The 22,440-nt window shown below is 33.4% G+C and overlaps 1 protein-coding gene across 3 annotated transcripts in view; it reads left to right on the top strand.

Annotated features, from left to right (window-relative positions):
* LOC150089241 (solute carrier family 12 member 2-like) overlaps positions 1–22,440 on the top strand; it is a 544,391-nt gene that overhangs the window by 318,996 nt on the left and 202,955 nt on the right. For all 3 annotated transcript variants that reach the window (XM_090388535.1, XM_090388531.1, XM_090388539.1), the window contains exons 11-12: positions 5,762–5,885; positions 18,185–18,286. In XM_090388535.1, coding sequence (XP_090244661.1) covers positions 5,762–5,885; positions 18,185–18,286 — 226 coding nt within the window. The remainder of the gene's footprint in view (positions 1–5,761; positions 5,886–18,184; positions 18,287–22,440) is intronic.

Genomic DNA, 22,440 nt, shown 5'->3' with positions numbered 1-22,440 from the left:
TTAATAGTAGAAGGAAAGGGGTTGAATCACATTGGTCCACTTGATGTCAATGGTTTTACTGTTGATGATCCTGTTCAGGTTGCTGACAAACTGAATAAAACTGAATAAGTATTTTGCATCTACATTCATGCAGGAGAACTTCTTTATGGAAGAAAATTTCAGAAGTTCATCAAATCTAACAGAGATAAATGATTTTGTGATGACTGAGAGGAAAGTGGAAGAGGAATTGTTGAAGCTCAACATAAAAAAAAAAAAAAAGCACCTTAGGTGGAAGAGTTCTGTCCAGTTATATTAAGGGAGGCAGCAAAGGATACACTTAGCTATAATTATGAGAGCATTGTCGGACTCAGGGGAGGCTCCTGTGGACTGGAAATGTGCAAATGTATACACAGTTCACAAGGAGGAATCAGAAGGATGACGTGAATAATTACAGACCAGTTAGCTTAACATCTCAAGAAAATAAGAGTCACTGAGTAATGAAGTAATGCCAAACTATTTAGCCAGGAATGCAATTATACTGCAGTCACAGCATGGATTTATTAAGGGGCAGTCTTGTCTAACCAGTTTGATCCGATACTGATACAACGACCAAGGAACTGAATGCAAAAAAAAGTTTTGATGTCATATACTTGGATTTCAGGAAGGCTTCTTTTGATACTGTTGTATATAAGACTGCTATATACAACAGTATATAGCAGTCTTATATACAACATATAAGAATGTGGAATTAAAGCCAAGTTACTGCTATAGATAAAGGGATGGTTGAATGGGAGAAGACAAGAGTGTTTATCAATGGGCACTGTTCTTCATGGACTAGTGTTATTAATGGAGTCCTTCATAGTTCAGTACTTGGGTCATTGTTGTTTTCAATATTTATTAATGATATTAATGGAGGTATATCAGGCTTAATGTGTAAGTTTGCATAAATGTCTAATGCCTTAATGTCTAAGTTTGCAGATGATACAGAGGTTGGCAGGGTGGTTAATGATAATAATCAGGGTGAGCTGTTGCAACAAATCTAGAGAAATTAGGTCGATGGGCTGAGAAATGGCAGTTTAAGTTTAACATTGAAAAATGTATGTGTGAGATTACTGCTACCCATATGTACTGCATATGGGTAGCAGTAATCTCAGATTAGCATACCAGCTGTGTGGTAATACATTCAGGAATTGGTAACTGAAAAAAAAAACCTCTAAATAATTGTGCAGTCAGATATAAAGTTCTCTGAGCAGTGCAAACAGGATGCCAGGACAACTCATTTTTGTCAATAATATACAGAAATTTTGCTAGCAGTGATAAGGAGGTGATTATCCCTTTGTGCAAGGCTGTGGTTAGGCTGCATCTTCATTGCTTTTATACATGTCTGGAGACCTCATTTCAGGAAGGATGTAGTTTGTTTGTTATTTGGTTTTTAGGAGCATTAGCAACTAAGGCCATATTGCTCCGGGATATGCGGTGGTCATTCCCTGACCTTTCCGCATCCTCCGTATTTGGTGGTGATGGGCTCGAACCCCGGTCTAATCAAGAAGCGTGTGCTACACACTGCTGCTCCTTCCCACCTGGCTACGGAGGCACCAGGATGTAGATTTGCTGGAACGGGTGCAGAGAAGAGCAGTGAGATTGGCGAAAGAAACCAAATAGTATGCTTACCAAGAAAGGCTTCAGTTCTGACTAGGCACCTGTGGCCAGATAGGATTGAGTAAGCTAAATGTTGTTGACATTCTTCCTCTTGCTGAGACTACACACGTGAGGGGGGCCGTAAATTCAAGTTGAGGAAGAATGGTTGCAGATTAGATGTGTGAAAGTTTACCTTCAGCCAGCAGGTCGTTGAAACAAACTTCCATCTGTTGTTGTGGAAGTGGGTGGTTTGAATAAATTCAAGGAAGAACTAGACACTTTCTTGGAGGGTATGGATTGGTGGTATGCTTGTTTTGGCTGATGTTTTATAAGCTTGTTTTCTTGTGTCATTTGTCAATACTAATATCTCTCTCTCTCTCTCTCTCTTCTGAATTAAATCAATAGTCATGGCCTCAAAAGTGAGTGAAAAGAAAAGCAGGAAATCAAATTTTTGTACACATTAAACAAGAAATTATTTCAAAACATAATGGCATTAAAGTAAGTACATTTGTGAGTAAATGTGGCCTCTTGCAATCAACAATTTCAACCATCATCAAACAGATTCATTTAAAACAATGAAAGTGAAGGATGCTTCAACCGGAGTTTTTAAATGGAGGCAATGAATTGTAGAATGGGAAAGACTATTAACGGTATGTATTCATGAAAAATTATGGTCAAGAGAAATTCTACAGGTGCTTCAAGGTCACTCACTAGCATCTCTCCTCTCTTTCACTACATAAACTCACTACATTCATTCACTAGATTTCAATATGTTCATTCTTAAACCAACAGTTTATTACTGCTGTAGATTGTAACCTTCCCCCCACAGCCTATATACACTGACTGCTGCACTAAATTCTGTTAACTTAGAAACAAACACAAATATAATTATAATCCTTTACTAAATTCCAGAAATTATAATATTGAAATAACTTACAAAAATTAAGATATTCAGATTAATATCAATAGTGACAGTCACAATAGTCATTTGTAAAGAATGTGAAATAGTATAAAACAGTTTCAAATTCGTCTTCTTTCAATGGTTGAGGTGGTCATAGTCATCTGCAGTCTCTAGAGTTTGCCACAGAAGTAAATTTTTATTCATTCTTTGCAAGTGGTTAAGCCAATTTTTCTGATAATCTTTTATCTTATTTACTATATTGGTTATGTTTAGTCTTCTTAGGTGTGTGTTTTTCTTTCAATATAGCCTTGTTTTACCCAGAAGGGGTCTTAAGAATTTAATCTCTGCTATCTCTAGTCTCTGTATATCTCCCTGCTTCAAAATCAGTTTTTTTCTTGCATATTTAAGAGCTGATTTTGATGTGATATTATGTTGCCTTAGCTGAGTTTTTGTAGTCATTTGTTTTCAGAAGTGTTGCCCGATTGTCCCATTCATTCTGTTGTAGGTTTGCATTTTGGATTCTAAATCACTCTTATAGTATGATATAATGTTTCCAAAGCTTGCACCGTTGTTTTTCCTTCAAGTTCTATTTTTACTCTTTAAATATTGTTTCCTCAAGTCCACATTGCTTTTGCCTTTGCCTTAGCTATTGTGTTAGTGATTTGCCGCAGCTTGAAGTTCATTTTCTGATGTAGCAATTAAAACTTGATTATTTGCATACAAAATAGTATTTAATTTTAGATCTGTTGTTAATTGGATTCCATTATTTACAGCTGATTTACATTCTTGTAGAAGTTTTGTTTATATAAATGTTGTAGAGTAAAGGGGAGAGGCCACATACCTGTTTTACACCCTTGTCTGTTGTAATAGGCTCTGAAAATTGTTTATCTATGAACTTAATAACCACTTTTATGTCTATCTTTTTTACAAGATTTTTATTTCTTCTGTTAGTTGTGATGGTATATTGTCTTCCAAAGTATTTTACAATCAAAGTTGTCATATGCTTTTTCATAGTCCTTTCGATAAAAGGAAAGTGAGCAGGTTAAATTTTTTTTACTTTTTTGTTGGATTGTAAAAATAGCGTCTGTGCAGCCTCTTCCTTTTCCTGAATCCACATTATTCTTCTGCTTCTTCTAGATAATTTTCTGTGAATGTAATTAATTTATTCTTTAAAATATTTCCATATAATTGGGAAATTGTTAATAATGTTTATGCCGCTACAGTTTCGCATTTATTTTTGGTTCCATTTTAATGGATGTTTATTACTCTTGAGGTTTCACATTCCTTTAGATGTCAAAATATTGTTAACATTAATAGCTTTCTTTTAAGCAATGGCCACCATAATTAAATAGTTCAACACAATATATTATCTATATGTACAATTTTTCTGTTTTTTTAAACACTTCTTTTAGGTCTTCTAAGGTTATTTCTTCAGTATTTTCCAGTTTATTACTATTTTAATTTTCTTGTTCCCTGTTAATTAATCAAATCAATTTAAATTCAAAAAGTTATATTTAATAATTTAAAATTATCAGACAAGTCAATAGAACAAATAGTTTAAACTATTTGTTCTATTGACTTGTCTCATATCCTGTCATTTAGGAAGTCTTGTTCCTCCACTTGGCAAACATATTTTTTCCAGTCGGCAACATTTGCATGTACAAAATGTTCTTGAATAAATTTCACACATCTTATATTTTGAAAACTTTACTAACATGGAGCACTTACCATGCTTACACTACAAAGAACAATTGTGTTGCTCTTCATTTTTGCTGTCTTGTCTTATTTCAAATTTATCCCCCTTATTAATACTGTGCAGTATGCCAAAACAAACTAATACTATGGAAGGTGATGTTAATAAAAAGAAACAGTGAAGAAAAATAACATTGGAAACAAAATATGAGATCATAAGCAAATATGTGGCTGGAATGATTAAAGAATCACCAACAAGTGACAATCCATCAACGGGTATATTGTTTTTTTTTTCTGAAACTTCTCCCTTCACTTGATCCCAAATCAGTCCTATTTGTGTTGTACTGACAGTAGTTCAGAGGAAGCCATACCACCTCATGTCCCATTTCTGTCGGCGCATTATAGCCTTAGTTGCTAATGCGCCAATAAAACCCAACAACAAACAAACAAACAAACCCATTTCTGTTGCAGCTTCATCAAGTTCATGTCCCATACTTGCCAATAGCTATGCAAGGGAAAATTTAAAAATATAAACGAAACGTAAAGATATCTCTTCCATAGTATGGATATACAGTGTCCATACTATGTAAGAGATATCTTTTCATTTATATTTTTAAATTTTCCCTTGCATAGCTATTGACAAGTATGGAAATGCAGTCCTTTGATGCGTGGTTAGGTGTAGTCCCCTGATGAAATACCTAATCATGTATCAATATTTACTTTGCCGTCATCAGATTTCATTTTTTTATTAATGGCATATTTGCCTCTTCCCCGTTTTGAGGTATTTTTTCAAAAAAATTTTTCCTGCCTTTATCTGATGTTTGTTATTTGGTTTTTAGGAGCATTAGCAACTAAGGCCATGTTGCTCCGGGGATATGCAGTGGTCATTCCCTGACATTTCCGCATCCTCCTTATTTGGTGGTCACTGGCTCGAACCCTGGTCTAATCAAGAAGTGTGTGCTACGTACTGCTGCTCCTGCCCACCTGGCTACTGAGGTGCCTTACCTGATGTAGGCTGCTGTTATTTTTATTTTTAAAAGTTACCACATTTTTATTTTAAAGGTTACCACGTTTTTGGCTATCTTCCTTTTTGGCCTGTGGCTTTCCGGACGTTTCGCACTACCATCATCTTTATTTTCATTTCCCCTATATGACTACTTGTTCTGATAGAATAACAAAAATAAGAAAAGATGATAAATAGTTATAAGAATTTAATTTTGTATAAAGTTAAAGATTACAGTAAGAGATTAAAAATTATTTTGTGCTTTTTAGACTTACTCTAAATAAAAAATTTTAACATGCATTATTTAACAATTAACATACTAAAAAATGACTTATCAGCCTAGCCAGGTCCTGCTTGATATTAATTAGTATCACAAAGTTTGACTATTTTAAATCCTTTAATGATTTTCATCTGCATAAATGCAATTATACTTCATGTTCTACTTGAATATTTGTCACATGATGTGAGCAGTAGTGTTGTTTGTATTATGTTATCTGTTATTGGGCTTAAGAATTATTTATGGAATGTGGATGACATTTTTCTTTCAGGCTCTTTGTAAAGACAAGCTGTTTCCACACATCCACATTTTTGCAAAAGGTTATGGGAAAAACGGAGAACCTCGTCGTGGTTATGTTTTGGCATTTTTTATTGCACTAGCGTGCGTTGCAATAGGTAAAATATCTTTCATATTAGAAGTTTTGCTCATTAAGAGATTTTGTGTATATAAGTGAACAGGTGAATGGATGAGGAAAAGGAATGAATTGTTTTCTTGCTTTGAATGTAATGAGATATTCATGTAAAGTAATGATTGGAATTCTCATTATGTTGCAATTAATAAACAAATGTCAAAAAAAAAAAAAAATCCCTTATCATTCATATTATTCAATTCTGAATTTTGCCAAACTCTTAACCTTTAGCATCTTGGCAGGTATTTTATTCCCATGATTTACAACACGCTGCCCAAGCGGTAAATTTCACAAGATCAAGCTTTCTCTTACTTTGTTTCTTATTTATTCCCATGATTTACAACACACTGCCCAAGCGGTAAATTTCACAAGATCAAGCTTTCTCTTACTTTTTAATATTTATGTCACTGGTTTTTGTCCTTCCTTCCAGCGAGAATATACTTTCCTCATTGATTTTTGTGATTCTCTCAGGGTCTTATATACCTGCGTTAGCTTCCCCCACCCCGAAGATGACTAGTTGCTAAGCTTTGCATCTTCTAAGCTGTTCTTCATATGGATATTGATTAGCACTCTGGTGAGGAGTGCTAATTGATGTCCACATGAATGTTCAAAGAACAGCAGCCATCTGGTTGCTCTTCTTTGAACTCTCTCTCTCTCTCTCTCTCTCTCTCTCTCTCTCGCAGCTATTATCTTTATTCAGGTGTGACTTCCAGACCTGAACACAATATTCCAATGGTAAATATATCTCACAGAAATCTTGATTTAAAAAAAAAGCTTGATCAGTGGTCTTTTATATGGGAAGTATAATGCAGATTAGAATAAAAATAAATCTAACTAAATAAATTACAAAGTATTATCATTCACAAAATAAGTAAAAATGATGGGCCCACATGCAAATATTTATAATTAAGAGTGTAACAAGTACTTTTTGTTGTGTTGATTTTCATGTAATTATTCCATAATTGCATTTCTAATTATTTCATTCCATGACTACGTTATTGGAATAACTGACAGTTTTCTTCAGAACAAATATTAAATCAGTTATTTGAAACTTGTTTTAGCTCCGATTTTCTAATATTTGTTGTCCAGTACTTTACCCTTATGCCAGCATCGAACTTACTTCTTCCCTGACCTGGTCACTTGATATTATATCAACTGCAAATATTAAGTATCATGATGTCTCCACTTACATGTCTTTTCCCAATTTGTCTGTAACCAGAATGAAGACAGATGGACTCAAACAGAACCCTGGTGTATGCTTTTTTCGTCAGGAATTCGGGAGTATATCCTACTTGAATTCCTTACAAAAGTGTCTGTCATCTTTGCTATACAGGAAACCCTTGATTAATGCAGTTTTGAACAATACGGTTTTAATTAGTGCGCAAAATTTTTTTGATACTATCCCCTTAATATATGCGTTATCAAATTTGATTAGTGCGCTGTTTTTTTCTTGCAGTACTTGCAACTCACAACGGCGCCTGAAGAGGCAAATACGTGACACGCACTCACCAGGGTCTTCTAACTTAAATGAATGGGAATCGACTCCAAAACGCTCGACAGCAGTACCCCATACTACTCTGAAATTGAAATTTGCTCTGGTAACTCATATTCTTTTATTATTAATATTAAACTTCTTTAATATTACGATATTAAAGAAGCAGTTGAGAACATACACAAATCATGGGAAGAAATGACGAACAGCTGCATGAGAGCGGTCTGGCAGAATATTTTGCCTGAATGCGCAAATGATTTTTGTGGTTTCATTAATCCTGTCAACAAAGTTATTGATGAAATTACTACAATTGGAAAAGACCTCGGCTTTGAGGAAGTAGATTCAGAAAACGTTAGAGAATTATTGGAATCGCATTCAAAAGACTTAAGTAACGACGATCTTCTTGAAATTGAGCATCAACATGCATATGAGGAAGAAGACGAAAATGAAGCAGAAGAAAAGCAATTTGCTCCCAAAGAAATTTCATTCAAAAAACTTTAACTATTTAATACACTTTAAAAAGCAAAAGAACTCATACTTGAGATTGATCCAGATGCAGAGAAGCATGAACGTTCGTCGAGGGTTAGATAAGCAAATTGATTGTTATCGCAAAATCATGGAGGAAAGGAAGAAAGCTACCACTGTTCAATTGAAGTTAGATAAGTTTTTTTTGCAAAAAATAAAATTTAAATCATACTATCTTTTTTTAAATTTATTCCTTAATTATTTAAGAACTATGCAGTGCATTATAGGTACGTATTGAGTAAGAAAAAATGTTTTTACAATTTCATAATTTTCAAGGATTCATTATAATTATTCCCATTGTTTCTTAAGTTTGATTAGTGCGGTTTTAATATGTGCGGTATATTTCAAGGATTCATTAACTGCACTAATCAAGGGTTTCCTGTACACATCCTGGAAATTTAATTCATCGAGATGGTACTGGTTCCTTTCTTGTTTCTACCAAATAACTTCTAATAGAACCTAATTTTTTCCCCCTCTCTTTCAAAAATTAAAAACCACCTGCAGATCCTATGTTTCCCCTAAATTTTTCTTTTGATGACTATTTAGAAAAAATAACTTATTGCTAGATATTTTCAGTTTCTTTTCTCTTTCTGCCTCTTCATTTATTCTTTCCCATGACTTCATAGTGTGCCAGAAACAGTTTAAAATTTATTCACTAGAGCTTGTCATCAGTTAAGTTTAAACAGTGATTATTTGCAAACATTGCTCTCGGTTCATGAATGTTGAACATTACATTCTCCACAATTTAATAATGCTCCGTGTTAGTTAAACTGCATTTAAGCTACAAATTATGTGCATGTCTTTGGCCATTGGCTGGTTTTTCAAATTTCTTGTGATGTTCTTTATGTGTATTTACTTACATAATTATCACAAATCCAAATTTTGAACCACATAGCTTTGTCTTTAATTCTTGCATGAACTGAATCTGATAGCTGCTTTGTGGGTCCTACAGCTGTCCTCCAAAAACTTTGTTCTGCCTCTTGATTTTTAGTGCTTTCAATTTCAGTAATGTTGGTTAGCCAGGGAAATGTGTTTACTTTTCTCAAGGGGGATGTTAATTTTTAAATTTTATTGTAATTTCATTTTCTTCATGTCTTAATTTTTTCCTTTCCACACTCATCAATTATACAGCTTGAGGGGTGAATTTTGATATTCATAAGGATTGACTAATCCATTTAAATTGTTATTCATCAAAAGACTTGAGACCATTACCATAAAATGAGTTTTTACAATTATTTTTGTAATTGATTATAAGTCAGTTTAAGAAGTAAAATAGAAAAAGTTAACAATAATCAAAAAATCACACAAGCTAAAAATCTGAATTCATAGTTTCTTCTTACCTAACTCAATTTCAGTTAAATTTTTAAGAACTTCTGTTTTCTTGTTTTTCAACAGAGTAAATCCCAGTAAATTAGGAAATTTATAATTGTAAATAAAACACAGGCACAATAATGTAGTGTACCACATAAAATACTAAGGAGTGCTAGACAGTATACATTGGAACCACTTCTGTTTCTTTCCCCACCAGAGCCTTTTATAGCTCACCTTCATTAGAGACTGTTCTCATTAGATAGTTCAGCCCATATAAAATCAAACATTACTTAAATTACACATTTTGCTCATTATATATGAGAGGAAAATACAAGATAACTTCTGGAGTATGAACATATGTTTTTTGTGAGTGGGCTCTAAGGAGTACATACATTCCCACCTAAAAGTTTGGAAGCGTGGCATATGATGTTTTAATTTTTCTGAAATTAGCTATGATAATGTAAGATTTAATACAGTAGAACGTCGGTTATCTGGAATAATTTGAAAGGCTGATATTCTTTTTTTTATTAATGGTAGTACAGTAAGCTCCAGTTATAGTGATCACATTTGTAAATTGAATTTTGATTATAATAAGCGAAAGATTGAGTTTACTACCTGTTTATAACAGATCATACAAACAAAAACCAAATAAATAAACTGAAAACTGCAAATTGTTTTTATTGTTTTATGGTTGTGACCTCTAGAATTCTATGTGACCTTAAGAAATGTGCTTTAGAAAAATATCACCGAGACTACTGGGTTTTCTCGGAAACCACGAGTGAATTTCAGCTTAGTTTAGTTCCAGATTCGGTAAGAATAATATCAGCCCGGAACTGTTCGATTTATTATTTTTCTCCATTTTTTACCGTAAAATGTGAATGAAAGAAAATGCGTAGTTTTAACATTGTAACAAAAAATGGAAATTATTAATAGAATTAGAAAAGGTGAAAATTTAGGAAATCTCTCCAAAGAGTTTAATTTCGGGACTTCAACAATTTACGACATCAAGAAAAATTCCAATGCTATAACAGAATTTGTGTCGATTATGGATAGTGAAGGAGGATCTAGTAGAAAAAAGATGTTGAAACCTGAAAATGCCACTTTAGAGAGTGCACACACTTTATTTTTTTGTTTTCTTCAGAGCAAAGTTTAAGTGAACCGGTGTCTGGCATAATGTTGTGTGAAAAAGCGTTGGATTTTAATAAAAAAATTAAGAGGTAATGAAAATTTTAAGGCAGCACAGGTTGGCTGAAAAACTTTAAATTGAGACACACTATACGTGAACTAGATATTCAAGACGAGAAACTTTATGCAGATGAATCAGCAGCGGTGTCCTTGTAAGTTTGCTTCAGTTATAGCAAATTAAGAGAAAGAAAATGCTTGTTTGTTTGTTATTTGGTTTTTAGGAGCATTAGCAACTAAGGCCATATTGCTCCGGGAATATGCGGTGGTCATTCCCTGACCTTTCCGCATCCTCCGTATTTGGTGGTGACGGGCTCGAACCCCGGTCTAATCAAGAAGCGTGTGCTATGCACTGCTGCTCCTTCCCACCTGGCTACGGAGGCGCCGGGTTCAAAGAAAATGCTTATAGGGTTGATGAGATGGGCTTATTATGGAAAACATCACCGAGAAAAAACCCTAGCCACTAAAAGGGAAATGGCTGAACCAAGTTTCAAGATGAGAAAATAGCGAGTTACAATTTTTATGTGTGCAAATGCCACTGGGATGCATATTGTCCATGCTCATTATCGGTAAGTCGAAAAAAACCGAGATCATTTAAAAATGTTTCTAATTTTCCTGTTTTGTATAAAAATCATAATTCCTGGATGGATGTTTCTGTTTTCTGAGATTCGTTTATAATTTAATTAAATTTAATTAATGTTATTTAATTTAATCATAAGATAAGATTAAATCTTACCTTACAATTAAATTTATTTAATCTTACTGGAAAAATTATCCGGAAGAGGTCTGACATTGATTATTCCAGATAACTGATGCTCTTCTATAAAAAAAAAAAAAAAAAAAAAAAAAAACACTATAAAGTATTTTAAGAGTTTTTATTAAGCATTAAATTTTACAGAAAAAAATATTGAAATGATTAATATTAACAACTATATTGATATTTTCATCAAAATATCCTCCACAATATTTTATCATTGCGTTACACAGACTTGTATTCTGGCAATTAATTTTATAGTAGTGTCTTGACTAACATTATTCCAGGTGATCTGCAAGGTTTCGCATAAATTTTGTGAAGATGGACAGACTTGATGGTCTAGATCAGGGATGGCCAACAAGTTGATCGCGGATTTAATTTCAGTCGATCACGACGAATTTTAAATATACAGTCATCCCTCGATTTGTGCACCTTGTGCAATGAAATTTGAGATGGTAGATCATGGCACATTTTGAAGGAAAAAAATAGATCGCATCACAAATTAAGTTGGCTACTCCTTGTCTAGATGATTCCATTAAAGCTCTATTAGGTTTAAGTTAGGCAGTTAGGATGGCCACACCATAATTTGCAATACCCAATGGGTGGCCAACTTAATTTGTGATGCAATCTACTTTTTTCCTTCAAAATGGGTCACAATGTTCCATCTCAAAAATTTCATTGCACAAGGTTAAAAAAGTTAATCAACACATATTGAAAAATGTTGTTTATAAATTTAAAAATTAAATACAATTTAGAATTCTTATTTTAAATTCATATGTATTTAAAATTTTAATTTATGCAAAGGTTGTGTCTTCATGTCATCTGCCAAACTTTCAAAATGGGGGATATACTGTGATAAGTTCCAACCGTAAAGAATCTTCTGTATGCAAGTCCATAAGAGCACAGAGATTCTTTGTTTGTTTCAAATACAAAAAGGCCAATAGATATGTGGAACCAAAACAGGAATTTTAAAAGTTCACTGCATTTTTTTACATTTGGGTACTTTTCTTGGCAAACATATTTCCAAAACACTTTTTCTGATCATCTGGCTTTTAGAAAGATATTGTTTCGCAATATAATAATTTCATTTTCAAGTAATATTTTCTCCATGTGAAAAATCGCAGCGGGTTTTTTTTTTTTTTTTTTTTTTCTGCAATTTGTTTCGTATCTAGGTTGACATTAAAGGATAAGAAATATATTGAACAATGTCTTCAATTGTTTTAAAATCACTGAATCTGGTTTCAAAATTGTCCACAACATTCTCAATTTCAGAAACATATTTCTCACTATTAAATTCAAAAACAGGATATTTTTACAAATGATCTTGCATATTTGCAAAATAGTCAAATTTTTTTTCTTTGAGATCCTTAGCCATTGCCAAAAATTGATATTTATATGCAGAAATACTAAAAATCATGTCACCCACATTTTTATTTCTTCCTTGTAATTCCAAATTCAGATCACTTAATTTACTGGTAAAATCTGCCAAAAAAGCCAGATCACACAACCACTCCGTATCTTGTAGCTGCTGATAATCATCTCCCCTTTGATCAACAAATTTTTTAATCTCTGTAGAAACTTACTCCGACTCAGCCACCTCACGTCTGTGTGTAATATCAGATCTGGTTCTTTTTCATAGAGTTGCATTTTGAAAAGTCTCCTTTGAAGAGATTGTCCTCTGGAATTCACGATTTTGAAAGCGATGTCCATAACACTTTTAGTATTTAATCTTTTGCTGGCTAACACTTGTTGGTGGATGATACAGTGGTAACTCAAAAAATCTGGGAATTTGTCATCCTTTTGGCACAATGCGATGAATCTGTTAAGATGCCCCATCATTGCTTTAGCTCCATCTGTTGTTACTGATACGAGCTTAAATAGTGGTAATTTAATTTTTTCAATAAAATGTTTGAATGAGTTAAAGATATCTAGTTCTTTCTTTTAACGAAACCATACATAGCAGTTCTTCTCTAGTGGCAGAATCATCGAAAACCATATGAATAAAAACGAGCAACTGAGCTGTATCACTGACATCTGTAGATTCATCCAGTTCTAAAGAAAAAGGGACACACAATTAGCAATATCAGCACACAATTTTTTGCTCACATTTTTACTAATTTTTTCGATGCACCGCCTCACAGTATTTTGAGATAGTTGCAGATCTTGAAGGGCACTTAATTTCATTTTTGTTCTTAAAATTTTCAAAAAGAGAATCTGTTATTTCTAAAAATGCATCTTTGTTGAATTGACCATCAGAAAATGATTTGCATTTTTTTGCAAGAAGATGACTCACTTTAAATGATGCTACAGTTACTGCTTTAGATTGTAAATTTAGGTGTCACAAAGAAATTTTGTTACGCGAATAATTTGGATTTAAGTTCTTCTAATTTATTTTTTCTACGGCCACAATTTGGAAAATCCAATTGGTATTTACCTGGGAGTGCGTTTAAGTGCCTTTCTAAATTTCCTTTTTTGGGTATAGCCATGGAAGCATTGCAAAACAAACAGCAACATTTTTCTTTCACCACTATAAAAAAGTATTCTAGTTCCCACTCTTGATGAAAATGATAAGTTTTACTCTTTTTAGTAGTATTCATTTTAAATCAAAAGGTATTAAATTAACATAAGTACTGTCCAGTTATTAAATCAGCAAAAGCAATGCTTACCGATTTAAAACACAAAGTTGCGCGAACCAGAAAAATATTCTGTCTGAACAGCTAATGTAGGATAATTGATGAAGAGGATTCCCGAATGAGGAACTTGTTTCCAAAATAACCAGACAAACACCACTGTTTATTGTTCTGTTTGGTTATATCATTATAAGAATCAGTTTTGAATGCCTTTGTGATATTTCTCTAAAGCTATTTCTTGAGGTCACGACCATTACAATAAAAACAATTTGCACTTTCCAGTTTATTGGGCTTTTCTGTTAGTGCAATCTAATTATAAAAGGGTAGTAAACTTAATCTTATTGCATTTGTAATAATATCAACAGCTGGAATTCTGTGGGATTTTACATTATTAGGGTGAAATGTGTTTCTCCTTCAATGAAATCTTCAATCATGCAAAAAAACAAATATAAATTTTCAAAATCTGCTCTTCATTCCTATTTTTGAAGCTTCGTAAAAAAAAAAGCTTCAAAAAAAGCTTTCACGCAGGTAGCGAAACCCGCTGTGCAATATAAAATTTTGGTAGTATATCTGACCGTGCAAATCGAGGGATGACTGTATATTTAAAATTTGTCGTGATCGACTGAAATTAAAGCCACAATCGCCTGGTAGATCGCGATCGACTCGTTGGCCATCCCTGCAGTACCCCTTCCTGTTGTTTAGTTGATAGAAAGTCCCTGCACAGCTTAGAGCTGTGCTTTTGGTCATTGTCTTGTTGTAATATAAAATTTCTTCCACAAAGTTGGCGAAGTCCAGAGGATGTTTAATTATGTTCAAGAATCTTTTTCTACCTTTTTCTTAAAATTCCCTCAATTCTGATAATGTCACCCACACCAGAAAAACAGAAGCAACCCCAGATCATGATGGAATCACCACCATGCTTGACTGTCAGCATAAACAATGTGGCACCATTTTATCTTCAGTTGATCAACTCACATGAATTCTATGCTTGGATCCAAAAATTTCAAATTTGAATTATCCATCCATCCACAATACATTTTTCAACCCTTCAATTTTTCAGTGTTGATGACTCTTAGCCCAAGTTTCTTTCAATTTTTCCAGTTTTAATAAGGGTTTTCGAACTGCTACATGACCATGAAGTCCTGCTTATTTAGGACAAAGTTTTACAGTGGATGTAGACATGGGAGTTCTTTGTTCCTATTGAATTCAACTTGGATTTCATGTGCAGTAAGTCATCAATTGCATTTAGAAATCAGTATTATGGTCTTATCTTATGTCTCTGTCATTACTTGCAGTCTTCCCGATCATGGTTTTTCTTTAAACTGCCAGTCTCCCTGAATCATTAAATGGTAGTTTTTACTCCTTTAAATGAAATACTTCTCATGGAATTACAGAGTTATAATAGCATTTCTTTTTCTCAACAGTCAGTTCCTGTTTCTTGCCACATTTATCACTAAATACACAACTTATACTAAACATTTTCTGAGTGATGGGTGTTCGATTTTATAAATTACAGCTCTTGCTCCTCAATATATATTATTGAAAAACACTGTTGAATCATCTAAATTCTTCTGTAATAGTGAAAAATACTCCCAATTTCTAAAATAGTCTAGAATCATCTATATCTTTCTGGAATAATCTCGAATATTCTAGAAATTTCTTAAATATTAGTTCAGTCTTTTGATTTCTACACATAATAGAAAATGTTTTAATAAAAATTGGTAAATAAGTCAGTCTTATTCTAATAACTGAAAATTAAGAAAAATTAAATGTGATTCCAAACTTTTAGGTGGGAGGTATGTATATTATTATTAGTACTAGTAGTAATGGCAAGTGATGCAAGAAAGCAAACATACAATATCAGCCAAAAGAAAAAAATAATAATAATCAGCACTTCCCATTTTACCTGTCCATCCCCTCAACAATTTGTCTAGTTCTTCCTTGAATTTATTCAAACTACCCACCTTTACAACAACAACAGATACAAGTTTGTTCCATTGGTCAACTACCCTCTGGCTGAAGGCTAATTTATGCCCCCTCATGTCTTGTCTGAACAAGAGGAAGGATTCCATCAGCATTGAACTTATTCAAACCATTCAAAGCCTTAATCAACTCAATCAGATCTCTTTGCAGGTGCCTAGTTTCCAGCTGCTGCAATTTACAAACCTGAAGCATTTCCTGATAAGAGCACCCTTTCGTTTCCTCTCACCAATCTTGTTGAGAGGAACAAGTTCTGTGCACCCATTCAAACAGATCCACATCCTTCCTAAAATGTCTTCTAGACCTATATGCAGTATTCAAGATGTGGTTTAATTGCCTTATACAATGGGATAGTCATATCCTTATCCCTGCTATCAAAATTCCATGAGCTGTCCTAGGAACCTGTCTGTGTGTGTGTGTGTGTGTATTTATTTTTTATATATATATATACTTGAATAATGTATATGTACATTTTTCAAGATACATTATTACTTTTGTTGTAAGTTCTCTTATCTGTGAACTCTCATCTGTTGCCATTTCTTATTTGTGTTTTTAAGTAATCATAGACATTGTTTATAATAAATGGCATCACAAAAATAGATTTTAAAATTGGAGAAGGTTGTACATGTCAGCAATTGTCGGTTTAGAAAAGCTGAAATTGTCTGGAATTCAGATACAGAAGTTGATGACATATAATCAAGTAATACATAAATAGATGTAGAACATAGCATTACATCAAAAGAAGTAATGAGTTTTTTACAATTTCTTTTGCAAATTTTTTGAATTCTGCCATTTTTTATGATTGTTTAAAAAAATTTTTTTTTTTAAATTCTGATTTATTTTTCAAATAATTTCACTGTATTATTTAAAAGCTTCTTTGCATGAAGTTCATTTTTATGAATTTTTAAACATCATCTAAATTCTATAATATTGAAACAATACTTCTAATTCAAGGAGCTGATGTAATCAATTATAGAAGTTGAATGCTATTAGTAAAAAAAAAAAAAAAAAAAAAAAAACAGTAATAAAACTCTAAATTATTATGTAACTACTTCATTTTCAACATGGTAAAACATAAAGATTACAGATTGTTTTTGTAATCTTTATATTTTACCATGTTTTTTGTGTTTAATATCCCTCCTTTTTTTTTTTTTTTTTTATGGCCAGAATTCAATTCTAATGCAATCCATAATACAGAGCGAAATTTCAAACCTTGTGGAAGAAATAAATTCTTGGTAGCGTTATTCTAATAGATATTTTAATTTTAAACATGTTTGCTGCCTTTATTCATAGATGTGTAAAACTGGCACTAGGAGTGATGTACTGCAACACAACTGCATTCAAAATGCACCTAAGTGGTGTGCCGTTATGCATATAAACTTCATTCTTAAGCAGTCAACTAGTGAGTGCCATAAACGTAAAGACACATGAAATTGACAACTATTTAGTACTGGCACACTGAATACTTATAGTAATGTTTGGCTTTTGTTTATAGACATGGCCCACAGTTTTATTTGTTTTTTGCTTGTGTTGCTATTAGTTTAGGTACATACAAGAGTATATTTTTTATAAAATTTTAAGATTTGTTCTGATTTACAGCTCAGCACAAAACTAAGTGTTGGCTTTTAGAAATGAATTCAAACTTTATATTTTCAACCATTATGTATGAATTTTTGGTATGCAGAAAATGTCGGAATGTTGATATTTTTCAACATTCCAAAAATTAATGCTCATTGAATGAGTTCTCTCACATTTAGGTGGCAGCAAATGTGTTAAGTTTAATTTGTTTTCACACTGATTTACTGCCGGTGCACCTAGTGGAGGACTGAATGATTAGATTAATGTTTTATATTAACTAAAGGAATTAATAATTAACATAATGTTTTCATTTATGCTAATTAAAATACTTCAAATGAAAGCACTTCACCTCTGTAGGGCTTAGAATCTATTTATCACTAAGAGTCTAAAAATCATACATTTTATGGATGTTTTCTTTGCTTCTTCAGTGATTTTAAATAAACTAAAAATTGTTTATTTTTAATTGATTATTTATTTATTTAATTTATTTTTAAATAAAATCAAATATTAATAAACTAGGTTTATAGTTTGTTTGGTCCACTGGTGTCTTTGTGATAGTACAACTGCAGCATTACAGTCACTGAAGAAGCAGAGGAAAAAGCATCTGCAAAACATTTTTAGACTACTAGCAATAAGTAGCTTGAATAGAATGTTTATATTCTACAATATTTGTTTAATTAATAGATTTTTGAAGGGCAAAATTCCATTCAATCATTATGTTAATTAGTTCATGTAAGAATGTAATTAAGGTTATATTCTATACTTTCATAAAATTAATTGACACTTAAGTTTTGACAGCAGCACTGGTTTTTTTTTTTTTTTTTTTCCCTTAGGTGAACTAAATGCAATTGCTCCTATAATTTCTAACTTTTTCCTAGCAGCCTATTGTCTCATTAATTTCTCCTGTTTTCATGCTTCATTTGCCAGATCACCAGGTGAGATTTTAAAAAATAATATTCTAACTAAGTTACAATTCATAAAATAATATATTGCCTGCCTTCCTCCCTCTTTTTTTTTTTTTTTTTTTTTTATTATTTTTCATGTCTATACAGTATATAAATTGTATGTTGTAGAATTGTTAGTGATTTATTCTGACTTAAAACTAGTTTACATAATTTATCTTATTTAATAAAGTCAAACAAGATGCTATGTATACTATATACACTCAGTGATCACTGAATTATGACCACCTCATCCATAATACAAAGCTGAACAGCCTCATATGCTAGAGCAGTGGTAATTTGCATTTGGTTGTGCAAATCAAAGTGATATAAAGTAGAAATCAGGGATGTAGTAAAGATATTATGGAGTTTCAAAAGGACATGATTGTGGGAGCTTATGCACAGGTGCTACCATATTAGAAATGGCATGTCTTGTCGGTTGCTCACAATCCACTGTGGTTAGTGTACAAAGGATGGTGTCAAAGGTCAAACCACCTCTCATATACAGAACTGTAAAGATTATGCAAGGTGGATGTTTGTTGTGAGCAGAGGATGCAGCATGCTGTACAGGCTCGATGGCAGGTTACTCTTCAACAAAGTGCCATTAAGTACCACTACCCAAGCCTAGGCTTAGGTAGTGCTCACTGTTCAGTTGACATTTCAATACAATATGGGAATGCAAGACAATATCCCAAATGATGATGTACCACACAACTCAGATGTATGGGGTTCCACAGCAGGTAACCCAAGAGACACCTGCTCCTTGCTGCTAATTATTGTCAATGGTGAATGCTGCTGATTGGACACTGGAGGACTGGAAACAAGTGTATCGTTGGATGACTCCAAATACTTGGTGTAACGTGCCAACAGACACCTTCATGTGTGGTGCAAACAAGAGTCCATGGGCCCATTGTGTATGGTGCCCACTATCCTGATAGTTGTTGGTGGTTGCTTGATATGGGGCATGTTTTGCTGACAAAACTAGGACCCCTGGTTTGTATGAACCAACATTTCACTTGTGATGTCTACCAGCAGCTCTTAGGAAGACTGTGTTCCCTGCCCTGTTGCATTTCAGACAGAGACAGAATTTTCCAAGATAATGTGCCATGTCGTCAGACCTGCACCATGCATGAATGGTTCAAGGAGCACAATGAAGATGTCATCCATCTTGATTGGCCTCCAAATTCATGCAACTTCAATTCAATTGAATACCTGTAGGATGTTTCGGAATGGGAAGCGAGGCTTTTGGACACACAACTATCATCTGCCGATGTAGAAAGCCTTGCAGTCAGCATGGCTGCAGATCCCTATGGATGTCTTCAGACATCTAGTGGAGTCGATGCCTAAATGAATAGCAGCTGTTATCCATGCAAACAGTGGCCTAACATGGTATTAGGTAGGTGGTCATAATTTGATGATCACTCAGTGTATTCTCAAGGATACATCCTCATCTTACAAATTACTACAGTACACTGATATACCTATATTTTGGTTTTACCCAAACCAAGTCAAGTATTTCAAGTAAGATTTGTAACACTGTCCATGTAGGCAACAAACTGGCAGTAATGAAAGGATTGGCACTATGTGGCAGAAATATATTTAACATAAATACATCATAAATACTTTATCGTGTTGAGTTACATTAAAGACTGAACTTAAAATTGCATAAATTAGAGGATTACTACACTATAGAAATGATGCTAGTACTACTGGAAGAAATAAGCTTAATATAAATATATTATGGTCATTTTTCTGGATTTATGACATTGGTAGTAGATTTAAGAGTACAGTTAAATAAAAGAGAAACCATAACAAAATATTTAAGGGACATTGTTCATGCTGAAATCAAAAAAAAAAGTCTACTACTAGCCATGACACATCTAATGATATCATCTAAGCAATTTTAAGCCTAACATAAGATTTCCCTTAGTCTGCTCCGTTAAGTTCGTGCATTTTTTGGTTTACTCTGTTACAGGTCATATATGGGCACCAGTAAATGCTTGATTGCTTGTTGGTAGTTCACTGTTGAAATATGACCTCTTTTGGATATCTACAAGCTTGGGTTCTCCCTCTGATAAAATCATGGGAGACCAGTAAATGCTTGATTGCTTGTTGGCAGTTCACTGTTGAAATGACCTCTTTTGGATATCTATAAGCTTGGATTCTCCCCTGATGAAATCATGCCTGTAACTCCTTAATCTTTTTCAATTTCCTTTTTTCTTTATCTACAGTATGTGCTTCTATAGTTTTAACACCACAGACGTCTGAGGGTACTTGTAGTAAAGATAGGTTCTCTTTAATTATTTTTTATTAGTTTGTTAATCACTTTTTTTTCATATGGTAACAGTAGCGGTTACCTGCAAAATATGTGCTGTAGTTGCAGCAGTAATTTCACATGTGAAAGAGTAATTAATCCTATTGAATGATGGTTAATTATTGGTTAATAATACGACATATATAACCATGTTCTTTCTCTATCCTCTTTCTGGTTTTCACTAGTATACATATGACCTCCCATTGCCTGTAGTGTGACTTCCAAAATATAAAAGTTAAACAATACATTTAACATGCCAAATGGCTTTTAAGAATTCTTCTATGAAGTGATCCATTAACAGCCTGGAGATGTGCTTTCAAGAGTTGAAAGCATAACTTCATAATTCCTTGTCTTTTAATTAGTCCCTTTTTTAATTCAAGAGTTATCTATACTTCTAATACTAATAAAGTCAGTTTTGATTCTTTACCTGTGTTTATTGCTATTAATAGCATCATATAAATATAATGTATATTTTGTATATACATTTTTCTGATGGAAGAATACCTTAACCCTCATGTTTTGGTAAATATTCTGTTATATCAATTCAGCCGTTGTAACCTTTGTAAATTTCTAAATAGTTTTAAACTATTTTGAATGTTGTCATAATATTTAAAGGAACATTTAACTGTTTTGTGCTGAAATCAGTTGTATGATAGACAGATAGGAATAAAAGCTCAGGTGTGCTACTTTGGAAATAAACTAAACTGTGTTTTTTGATAAGGCTGATTTTTATCTAAGGTATCAAAAGTCAACAGAATGTTGGAAGACCAAAAAGTAGATCTCAAGCTGCCTTGAGAAAATTTACTTTCTGAAAACAATGAAGTGTCCAGTTCCTTTGTAAATTCAAGCTCTTGATGGCTTCCTTTCAAGGGTCCATCACCTAATGAGGTACAATTTATGAGGGCTGAGAATAGTTGTGCACTGAGTGTTGATGTATAGTAAGTTTCTCATAGTTTCCCATTAGGGTGGTGGTTGTATCTGATAGGTATTTCACCATGTTTTTGCCTTTGTGTTTCTGTTGTGCCATGTTCCTGCTTACATGCGACGGCTCGGATTACCTTGTTTCTAGTTGATCAGATTATGAGAAATCTTTGGCAAAGATTTTTCTTTGTTGTTTTTCTCCAAAGAAAAACAAAGAGTTCTTTACCTATGTAAACTCTAGAAGGAAAGGGATGAATCAGATTGGTCCACTGGATGTTGATGATCCTGCTCAGGTGGCTAACAAACTAAATGAGTATTTTGTATCTATATTCACACATGAGGAGTTATTCAGGGAGGGGAATGCCAGAGGTGAGTTAAACTCTGGCAGTGAGCTAGATGATTTTGTAATAACTGAGAGGAAAGTGGAGGAAAAATTGTCGAAGATAAACTTAAAAAAGGCACCCAGGGTGGACGGGATCTATCTAGTTATATTAAAGAAGGCAGCAAAGGAAGTAAGCAAACCCTTAGCCATAATTATGGAAGCTTCTTTGGACTCAGAGGAGGTACCCATGGACTGGAAATGTGCAAATGTGACCCCAATTCACAAAGGAGGGTCAAAGGGAGACACAGGCAATTACAGACCTCTTAGTTTAACTTCTGTTCCAGGAAAATTAATGAAGGCACTGGTTAAAGAAGCGCTGCAGGATCATCTAGACAAGACTTCAGTTATAGCTCGGACACAGCATATTTTTGTTAAGGGAAATTCTTGCCTGACCAATTTGATTGGATACTATGATGTCATCACAAAGGAACTGGATGCAGGGAATAACTTTGATATCATATACAGTGGATTCTGGTTATTTGGGCCACCGGTTAATTGGGGCTGCCGTTTATTTGGGGCAAATCTTAAAAA

This window comes from Mastigoproctus giganteus, chromosome 2 (genome assembly GCF_048544385.1).
Source record: "Mastigoproctus giganteus isolate SK-2022 chromosome 2, ASM4854438v1, whole genome shotgun sequence".
NCBI lineage: Eukaryota > Metazoa > Arthropoda > Arachnida > Uropygi > Thelyphonidae > Mastigoproctus > Mastigoproctus giganteus.
This window is presented reverse-complemented; position numbering and strand designations above follow the sequence as displayed.